The 10,962-nt window shown below is 34.6% G+C and overlaps 1 protein-coding gene across 8 annotated transcripts; it reads left to right on the forward strand.

The window, feature by feature from the left end:
- The first annotated feature begins 4,263 nt into the window (after positions 1-4,263).
- LOC132645664 (vacuolar protein 8-like) lies at positions 4,264-8,429 on the forward strand. 8 transcript variants are annotated; one of them, XM_060362784.1, is made up of 2 exons: positions 4,264-4,280; positions 6,489-8,429. In XM_060362784.1, the coding sequence occupies exon 2, from the start codon at positions 6,539-6,541 to the stop codon at positions 8,201-8,203; it is 1,665 nt and encodes a 554-aa protein (XP_060218767.1). In that variant the 5' UTR covers positions 4,264-4,280; positions 6,489-6,538; the 3' UTR covers positions 8,204-8,429. The 8 variants fall into 8 exon arrangements, with proteins under 8 accessions (XP_060218767.1, XP_060218765.1, XP_060218763.1 ...); XM_060362782.1 differs by lacking the exon at positions 4,264-4,280 and adding an exon at positions 4,319-4,765; XM_060362780.1 differs by lacking the exon at positions 4,264-4,280 and adding an exon at positions 4,786-5,112.
- The last annotated feature ends 2,533 nt before the right edge of the window (positions 8,430-10,962 follow it).

Below are 10,962 nucleotides of genomic sequence, written 5' to 3' on the forward strand. Positions count from 1 at the left end.
AAGTATGAAAAAAAAACTAAGTGTTGCAAAAAAAAAAAAAGTTAACCAATTTTTTTTTTACTGGTCTCTATAATGCATTTACTGCGTTATATCAAAAAAAAAAAATTAGCGCATTATTTTACTGCGTTAAATGACTTAACTGCATCGTTACGGTTAAGTCATTTAACGCAGTAAAATACTGCATTAAAGATAGTTTTATATGATTTTTTTTTTTTTGAGGTATTTGGTTAGTTATCTTTTTTATGCGGTTATTTTAATTCCGGACTCAATGTAATGTGGGTGGGGTTAAGTGTTCTCTATTAGTTGTGATTGATTGCGTAGGTAATGTAGGCGAATTCAATGTTTACTGCTTAGGTGCAGTTGCTTAACTAAGAATGGAAGAAATTGATGGCTAATCCCAAATTCAATGAAAAGAGTTTATGTTATGATAAATACACTTTCGGTATAAGAAATCTTTACATTATCACGTCATCTTTATCTATTATAGATAATTTATCTTATTTTTAAAATTATAAATTTAACATGTTAAGAACACTTACTTTGTAAGTATTTTTTAAATCTAATAGTGTAAATTTGAAAGGAGCGTTTGTTGTAGTATGTGAAGTAAAGGAAGCATTAGCATGGAATAATGTGACCGACAAGAGGCAGCGTTCCGTCCAGGCTACGTCAAGCCAAACTCCCGCACGCTTCTTGGTTGACTCTATCTAGGCTTTCCCAATCTGTACCTTTCAATTTGAATTCTGCAGGCTTAATGCAAGTGGTACAAATCGAAATAAAGTATTTGAACTTATCGTTGATAAAAAAATAAAAATAAAAATCAAAACTCACTTATGTTTGGTTATAGTTACTCCCTCCGTCTCATAATAAGTGTCAATTTAGTAAAAAAAAAATTGTCTCATAATAATTGTCATCTTAGAAAATCAAGACATAAATTGAATAATTTTTTCAATTCTACCCTTGGAAAAAAAATGATGAGTTAAAGTAACATCTTAACGATGATTGAAAAAGCCACATAGTAATTTGGTGTTATTGGATTTCCAATATCAAATGGATTACTACTAATGGATGCTCTAATCAAGAAGAAAAATTAATTTATTTTTATTATATCGGGGTAATTTAGTAAACTTCACATTACATTATTAATTTTTTAATATGTGTATTTTTTGCTAAGATGACACTTATTATGTGATGGATAAAGTAATTTACTTAGAAGATTCGAGATCGAAAATTATTATTTTAATTTAACATACACTACAGTTTTTTTTTTCTTACTCAATTTCAACTCAAGATGTTCAGTTTTCGTAAATATTGATTGTTAAATGGAGCAACTTCGTGATTGCAACATTTGACATATGACACGTTCTCCCTAGCAAGATGTTTGGTTTTTCTCGCTGTTTTTGTCGCATTTAAATGGAGTGACTCAAAATCACACATCAATAGAGGAGTTGCCATTTATCTCTTCTCAAAATGAGCGACAAATACTTATAGAGTTGAACAATTTACACGTTCCTTTTAAAGAAATGACGGAATTTATATATAAGGGTAATTTGTTTAATTTTCAGTCTTGATTTGATCACTAGATTTTTATATTTCTTAAATAAAATTGATAAATTTAGAATTACATATAGAGTACGTATTATACATCATATAGTCTTATTTTAAGTGACTCAAGAAATTAAGGTAAAACTATTGTTTGACTTCTCAATAATAATACCATCATATAAAATGGAACGAGTTGGAATTGAAATGGTTCACTATCTTTCGGAAGAACTATAATTACAAACTAGACATCAAATATTTTTAAAATGATTAACAAAATCATAATTTGAAAAAAAAAAAAAGAAAGAGAAAACTGACTATCAAATTGTAATCAAAGGGTTCCCGATGTTGGAACTGTTGTTTGAGTTAGTCAAAAGCTGTTTACCACAAAAAAAAAAATGTCGAAAGCTTAATGCCTCGTTAAAATTTGATTAGTCAAATCTTCATGTAAAAATTTATATTTGAAAATCTGATTAGAAAGGGGGTAGGAGAGATTTGAATATGTAGTGCATGGCCATGTCAGCTATGGAAGACAGTGAGGAAGAAATTACTCAAAAGTCGTCGAGTTGACCATGACGGGTTGGGGGAGTTCAGATTTCAAGTGAGTAATATCTTTAGTGTTCCACTAATCAGACATTATATATCACTGTAGCAATCATGTAAGTTCATGGTTGCCTATATTTTTGTAGCACATGATTTGGCTCTAATTTAATGATTGAGGTACTTGTTTCCATCATTACTTCTCTTTTCAAAATTTGAACTTCCTATAGAACATTTAGACAGATATAGCAAGTTCCATCTGATGTGTCATATACTCTACCTACTAGCTAGACTTGGTGCTATAAAACTTGTATAATCGGTGGACCTTTGAGGTGTTTAAGTTTTTTTTTTTTTTTTTGGGTCTTTCATTTGTTAATATGGATATAATTAGTGAGGACAGAAGTGAATCTATAAGGTTATCTAATTCGATCGAATTCATTAGCTTTAGTCTAAATCGTATATTTGTATTAAGATATTTATTAAATATTTTTTGTATTAAGATATTTGCTAAATATTTTTAAAAGTCAAATCAGATCCCAATTACTAACATTTAATATGTTATTCTAGAATTTAGAATATATAAAGTTCATATTTTGACTTCGCCTCTGGATGAGATTCATATAACCGAACTTAACTTGATTGATATTGAAGCGAAATCGACTAATTGTTAAATTGTTTTTGTGTTGTAAGAATGGCCATTCTTGAAATTAATACATCTGGAAATGCCACTGTCCTCTGTTTCAAAATGGGATCAGGAATATTAAAATTTGTATAAATTTGAATTTGGAAGGACCATTTCATGTGTAGTAAATTTGAAATGATATAGGTCAATTTAGGTTTGACTGGAAACTTACTTTGAACTTATTTTTGGCCTGAAGCATAAGTACATCAAAACTGTTTGAAAAGGTTGGTGAGCTCCTCATCTTTCTTAATTTGTTTATAGAACATTCTTTTCATTTTAAAATGTTCCAATTTCTTGAAATTATTTTATATCTATATAACTTTCGCCACTTTAAAAGTACGAATTCATTAAACTGTTGAAAATTCTAACCTTATTTAGTATGATTTTTTCTGTAATTAAATTAACTTTTCAATCATTACTTCAATTTTCTTCCGGAATTACTAATATAACATACGAGTCAAACCAAAATCTTAGCTAGCGTTTGGCCATAGATTTCCAAAATAAATTTTTAAAAATTGATTTGGGTGAAGTTTTAAAAATGTGTTTGATCATAATTTTTCAAAACATATTTCACTTTTTATTTTGAAAAACATGAAACATTACTTATATCCATAAGTTCTAAAAATTATCAAGACTACCCAACCATACAAAACATAAATAGGATTAATAAGATAAGGTCTAGCCTCCCTTGCTTGTACCTTTTACTTTGAGTTCCATTTTTAAATCTTACTAAAGAAAAATACAAAACATGTATACTTGTTAATCCCAAATTATGCTGAACATGATATTTTAATAACAATTGCTAATTACACACTTACTAGCTACTACAATTCAAATTACAATACAAAGATCCAACCGTTCATGAAAAAAACAACGGTAGTAACTAGCTTAGCTCGTTCACTTTATAGAAAAGAATACTTTAATTGTGAAAATATGATACATACGCCTTTAATGGAGGAACATGATAGATAAAATTAGTTGAGTCATAAATAAATTTTTTTATAAAATACAAAAATTTGAAGTAGTTTTTAAAAGTTTTGAAAAGGCCAAAACATAGATCTTAAATATTAAAAAAGATATTGGAGCTTCGCAAGTGGCTTCTTTTAGGTGCTATTTCTGGTGGATTTTCCTTTTTTTTTTTTTTTTACCTCTTATTATATGACAAAATTGAATTGCATTTTTTTCCATAAAAGTACCACTTTTTTTAATCCAAAAGTGCCACTAAGCAGTACAGTACCAGATACACGTGCTACTAGTAGTTGTACACCACCCACTATAAAAGCTTTTCAAAAAGCAAATATTTCTCATGGGTCCCACACTCCACACACGTGGCAACTTTACTCTGACACATCAGCCCCTTGGTAAAACAAAACAAATTCTTGTAATAACACTTTCAAATTTCAACCAAATACCAACGGTCTGATTCACTGTTTCAATCCTTCAATCACAACCGTCCATTTATTAGCATGCTCTCCTTGCTGTATCATTATTGGAAAGAATCTAGGTGACAATAAGACAGGTCTGTATCTGACATTTTCTTCTTATTATAGAAAGAGAAGAGAGATTTGGGGTGTCTCTGATTTTGATTTTTGAATGAAGATTTTGTTGTTTTTCTCTCTGTTCTGTCTTCTTCTAGTACTTTAACTGGTGACCTATTTTTAAACTAGAGGTGCTGTGTAACAGCTACATTTAGCTGATTCTACTTCTAGTTCAAAATTCTTCTCCGTTTCTAGCCATTTCTTTCATAAAACAACCAAATTTCCTTTTAGAAGATGGCCAAATAGGAGTTACATACAATTTTCTGGTTTGTGGTCAGCATTGAGATTTAGGGGTGTTTCTTGATTTACATCTCTTACAGAATTTTGATCAAAGTTTCAATCTTTTTACCAAAAGGAAGGGCTTTTGGGAAGTAAAACTCCAGTTTAAGAGGGGTTTGGAAGGATTTTAGGATCAAAGCTATTTTTGGTGTTACCAATCTAGCATCTTTGTTTCTGAGTCTTAAAGGTTGGTTCTTTAGCTTTTTCTTTCACTTGATCCAGTGTCCATTTCCCCAGTTCAAAATTCTTCTCATTTTATAACCATTTTCTTTATAAAACAACCAAAAAATTCCTTTTGGAAGATGACCAGATAATAGTACATGTATTTTCTGGTTTGTGAGATTGGGGGTGTTTCTTGATTTACATTTATAACAAAATTTTGATCAAAGTTTCAATCTTTTTACCAAAAATTAAGGCTTTACTGAGAAAAAGACCTCCAGCTTCACAGGGTTTGGAAAAAATTTAGGATCAAGCTATGTTTGGTTCCTTTCAGTTGAGGAAAAAGGGTGCTATCAATTGTTAAGAGTCTTAAAGGTTGGTTCTTTAGCTTTTAATTCACTTGATCTAAGATTAGACAGGGGGAAAAAGGGTCTTTTTCTTTCTTGATTTTTCAAATCTTAGATAAATAGTAGTGAGTGATCATTATTTTTGGGATTTATTTTGCTGATTGTGATATTTGCTTGCAGAAACAGTATTGGAAGTCTTTAAGTGGTTGAGAAAGCTTTGAGTGGCTTTGATGACAGCCAAAAGACTAGTCAAATAGAGTTATACTTTAAAATTTCAATTCTTGTTATTTATTGCAGAAAATTTGTTGAACATTCTTATAGTGGGAGCTTGGTCCCATTTATAAAATTTAAGACACAAAACCATGTATGTACAACTGGAGAGCAAAAAAGATCCTATCTTCTCTTCAAAGCAAAGAGTTTTTCTTTTTCAACACTATACCAGCAATGGTTATCTATATATATGGGGATAAAGTTGGAATTAAGTTACAAATAGAACTATTGGACTGTCCTTTCTTGGAATTTTGGCCTTAGATTTAGATCTACTCCATGTTATGCCTTTTGTTATGTGGTAGTTGAACATTTTTCTATTCATTCTAGAATCAATGTCCTATTCCGTGGCTGAAAGGTAAAGTTATGAAGTTCCTTTTTTTTTTTCTTTACTAACTTGCCCTTCTCTTTCCCCCAAATGCCCTGTTGATAATATCACCTGTATAGGGGGCATTTTGGTCATGGTGTAAAAATCAGCCGACATTTTTTAATGACTATATACTTGTGTATTTGTAGAAGAGTTCCATCATTTCACTTCCATCAGCTGTCAATGAATCTGTCAAACTTTGTTTTTACTTGAGATTTCCATGATGATTTTTCATTCTACTTGAAAAAACTTTTGAGTGAACTCGTGTGGGGACTACTTTATTAGGTGCTAAGTAATTGTCTGTGGGCTTTCATTTTCAGCAAAACCAGACTTCTGTGATCATGCAAGATACTGGAAACCTCTAATGTTTGGCCTCCCTGTCCTTTATTTATTTATTGAAGTTTTTTTTTGCTGATGCTCCTATAGTTTAATGTTTTATGATTGTAACTGCTCCAACAACTTTAACTTTTCTAGGAGAAAGTATGGTATTTTTTATACTTATCTGAAACTAGCCACCTCTTTTATGGTTTTAGTTTGTCTGAAGCTTACTTTTTCATCTGAAAGGCATCTTGGTGCTTAGCTGACTCATTTTCTTCCTAAAGAATCATTTCCTTGTGGATTCTCTTCTCCTTTGATATCAAACTCTCAAAATGGGTAGTTGTCTAGGAACTTGATCCATGTTTAATTCAGTTCATGTGAAAGATTGTATATTTTCCTATAGAACTTGTCAGTGTCACTGTCATTAAAGTTCTTGGTTTTCTGAATTGCAGTTCTACTCAGCAGTAGTATAGCATCTGATCGCTTGCCTCTACTTCATATCATGGTGGAGGAGATTGGTAACTTGTCGGTTGAAGAATGGCTCTCGCGTGCACAGGAGCTTGTGCCTGTGGCACTTGAGAAGGCAAGAGAGGTTAAAGGATTCCCTGGTAGATGGAAGATGATTATTTCAAAATTGGAACAGATCCCAAACCGGCTATCTGATTTGTCTAGCCACCCTTTCTTCTCAAAGAATGCTCTTTGTAAGGAGCAATTGCAGACAGTGTCGAAGACGTTAAATGAAGCTGTTGAATTAGCAGAGAAGTGTGTGAAAGAGAAGTACGAGGGAAAACTTCGGATGCAAAGTGATTTAGATGCATTGACAGGGAGATTGGATTTGAATTTACGTGATTGTGGGCTCTTAATCAAGTCTGGAGTGCTTGGTGAGGTTACTTTGCCGTCATCTGTTGCGAGCACATCCGCGACACCTGAGGCGGCAGTAAATGGAAATTTACGAGAATTGCTTGCTCGGCTTCAGATTGGCCACTTGGAGGCTAAACATAAGGCTCTTGATAACCTTCTTGAAGTCATGAAAGAAGATGAGAAAAATGTTTTGGCTGTCCTAGGTCGAAGCAATATCGCGGCTCTAGTCCAATTATTAACTGCTACTTCCCCTCGAATGAGGGAGAAGACCGTAACTGTAATTTGCTCGCTTGCAGAATCCGGGAGTTGTGAGGATTGGCTTGTTTCAGAAGGTGTTCTCCCTCCTCTTATACGTCTTGTTGAATCAGGTACAACTGTGAGTAAAGAGAAGGCCACCATTTCTCTCCAGAGATTGTCGATGACAGCAGAAACAGCTCGTTCTATTGTCGGACATGGCGGGATTAGGCCTCTAATCGACATCTGCCGGAGCGGTGACTCTGTTTCACAGGCGGCTGCTGCTTGTACCCTAAAAAATATATCTGCTGTTCCAGAAGTTCGACAAGCTCTAGCTGAAGAAGGAATCATAAAAGTTATGATAAATCTCCTTGATTGTGGAATACTGTTGGGATCTAAAGAGTATGCAGCTGAATGCTTGCAAAATCTTACTTCCGGCAATGACGATCTCCGAAGATCAGTTGTATCAGAGGGTGGAATCAGAAGCCTGTTGGCATACTTAGATGGTCCACTGCCCCAAGAGTCAGCTGTAGGGGCTTTGAGAAATTTGGTTGGGTCTGTGCCAATGGACATTTTAATCTCGCTTGGTCTCCTGCCAAGGTTGGTTCATGTCCTTAAGTCGGGATCACTTGGTGCACAACAGGCTGCTGCATCAGCAGTTTGTAGAATTTGCGCCTCAACTGAGATGAAGAGACTTTTGGGTGAAGCTGGATGTATTCCTCTCCTTATTAAGATGCTGGAAGCTAAAGTAAATGGGGTGAGGGAGGTTGCTGCTCAAGCGATTGCTAGCTTAATGTCCCTTGCGCATAATTGCAGGGAAGTCAAGAGAGACGATAAAAGTGTGCCAAATTTGGTTCAGCTTCTTGATCCAGCTCCTCAAAACACTGCTAAGAAGTATGCTGTTGCTTGCCTTTCCTTGCTTTCCTCGAGCAAGAAATGCAAGAAACTAATGATTTCCTATGGAGCAATTGGATATCTAAAGAAGCTTACTGAGATGGATATTCCAGGTGCAAAGAAGCTACTTGAACGCTTGGAAAGAGGGAAGTTGAGAAGCTTGTTTAGCAGAAAATAGGTAGGCCAGATAGTCACTGTGCTTGTACAATGAAATCTTAATCTTTAGTCAAATCCATGATCATAATATCAAATGTAGCTCAACAGGGGGGGGAAGGAGGGAGGCCAAAGCCTGTTGATCTGTGCTGTCAATGGTTTAAATAAAACCTTCCTGACCATTTGTATAACTATCTCAAGTTCTATTTATCAGTTTCTTATCTCTACTAAAAGCAAAATGGTTCTGTTGTCATCCTATTACTTCACTTTGTTTTTTAATCTCTTGAATGTATAAGGAGATCCTCATACTAAAAATCGTACGTTGAAAACTTGTGGTGAGAAGCTCATCGCTATCATCTCTTCACCGACTACTCTGCTATCGCATTTACATTTATGAGATTGGCATTTGGCAGGGTGTTTGATATACTAGCAAGGTGAACCGCACTAATTTCATCCTGCAATCATGCTCTTATATCTCATTAACATAGTGCTTTTTTGAAGCAATAAGAAAAGAAAAGGGTACTGCAGTTATTGCAATTGTGCAGTTGAGATAACTCGCTTGCATCTTGTTCTCACAAAACCCGTTGCTGTTTGAAATCAAGTTAAAAATGCATCACTATTTTGTCCTGAAAGTAGAACCTCATTCTGGACAAAGTATTCTTCTTTTTTTTTTTTTTTTGTCAGCTTGAAGGATATATATAGTATGTGTTGCATAGGCTTCTATCTTAATTTGTTTTCTTCAAAATCGTGCACATTCTGTGAAGTGCTTACAATGAGGAACTGGTTTTCTTTCAGCTAGTTAATGGATTATATCAAAAAGTTTATGGATATATCATATATACACTTGATCTGTATCATTTTGAGCTGCATGCTAAGATTTGCCAAGGTTAGCAATGAAGAAATCACAGTTCTGTTCCTTGCTTCAAACGTGACAGCTAGTATAATTTAGTTACTGCTACTTCTTCTACTTCCAGTTTCCATTTCGCCAGCTAAAAATAAATCACAGATTGAAGGTATTCTGCGGATACCGTTTGAAGAAATGTGTTGAACTAGGTACTTCACATATTGGTTCCTTGCTTCAAACATGATTAAACTTTGGCTGTAATTTTTTGACTTGCTCTTTGAAAATTGTGTTGTTCTCAAGCCTGTTGTGGTTGCTTCAGAATTACTGGAAAGTGAATCACATGAGATCACCAGAAGATAGAGTTTGTTGTGCATCAGAATCAGCACATTGAGGGGTTGGCAAGTAGCCCCACCAAATTTGGCTTTGCTTCGACATTTAAGTAACCATCACTATCAAGTCATACAAGCCATGAAAAACCATGGGGAAAGATCAAATCTTGAACCTCGAATGAGATCAGCTCTTCCCTAAACTTGATTAAACAGCCACTTTGATTGTTGGCTGCATTGAGGATTGCTAAACTCTGGTAAAAAAAGTTTAGTATTTATTAGCATAAGTAGTATAATCATCTAATTTTATTTATGACCTTTCTCAAGTAAGGGTGAGAGAATTAAGCATTGTGAGGCGTGAAAACCTGAGGGGCGGTGAGCGAGGTAGGATAAAATGGTATTTGAACCAGGGCGGGCTGAAGAGGCCCTATGTAGTTTGTGTCAGCGACGGAGACATTGTAAATTGGCATTTGAACCAGGGCGGGCTGAGGAGGCCCTATGTAGTCTGTGTCAGCGACGGAGACATTGTAAATTGGCATTCACGCACCAAAGACCTTTGACTATGCTCCTTCTTTTAGGTACTAAGATGTTTTAGTTCGCTAAGTTTGAAAAGTCCAAAGACCGCAGGTCTCGTCGCTTCGGTGAATCACTTGAGCCCTGATACATTTTCGGTGCCATGTGATTGATGAGTGGATAGGTGGGTTAGGTGCACCTCTCGCACTTACTTTCTTTAAGACGCTAACTTCCACAGCAGCTACGGCTGCTAATACCCAAGTGTTGGAGCAATAACCGGCCAAGTCAATTTTAGAAAAATGAGAAACTGATTCGACTGAACGCTCCTCTTGCCTTTTTTGTTTCCCGGTATAAATCTTACGGTAGACTCCATGTGGATATAGCACCATTCATCTTCATTATTTAGCAAGGTTGCCACAGTTGAGCGTCTCTGTCCAATCGCTACATAGGCACAATACAATGTCTCACTCTCAGAGGTGGCCCTTTTTGTAGGTTGATGGACGACGATGTGCCTGTGCTTTCCCTTTCTGAACAATCTCGTACTAAATGAAACTACATTCACTTTCCATAATTGACAAAAGGTTTTTCGTGCACTTGGCTTGATAACAGCAGTCTATCAACTCGTTCCCCAAGTGTAACATTTTGTCATAGCAACACTTGCTCTCGGCGTTTACTCTCCGTGATAGTATTAAAGTATGTTATTGAAGTATTATAAAAAAAGGAAAATATTGTTTCCCTTCCAAAAGAAGGGTATCATATTTAATTTTCTGTATAAGTTTGGACACAACTTCATTTCTCTTAAATAATAGGAGTATTCAAGAAGTGTATAAACATGGACGAAATACAAATTGAAATGCAAATACTAAAATCAAGGGATAAGATTATCACATCTTTAATTAATTACTAGTGATCAATTCTTATAAAAGAAAACTGGGTGTTTAACTTTCTATCCAATTTGCAAAATCGAGCAATATGCCTACTCTTGTCACAGACAAAGCATGGTCCCCTCCATTTTGTGCTTGGTTATTACCACCATTATTTTTCTTGGGAGGTCTACCATTATTTTTCTTGAATATTTTCTTTTTAGGCTTCATAGAGGTA

This window comes from Lycium barbarum, chromosome 6, assembly GCF_019175385.1.
Source record: "Lycium barbarum isolate Lr01 chromosome 6, ASM1917538v2, whole genome shotgun sequence".
Lineage (NCBI taxonomy): Eukaryota > Viridiplantae > Streptophyta > Magnoliopsida > Solanales > Solanaceae > Lycium > Lycium barbarum.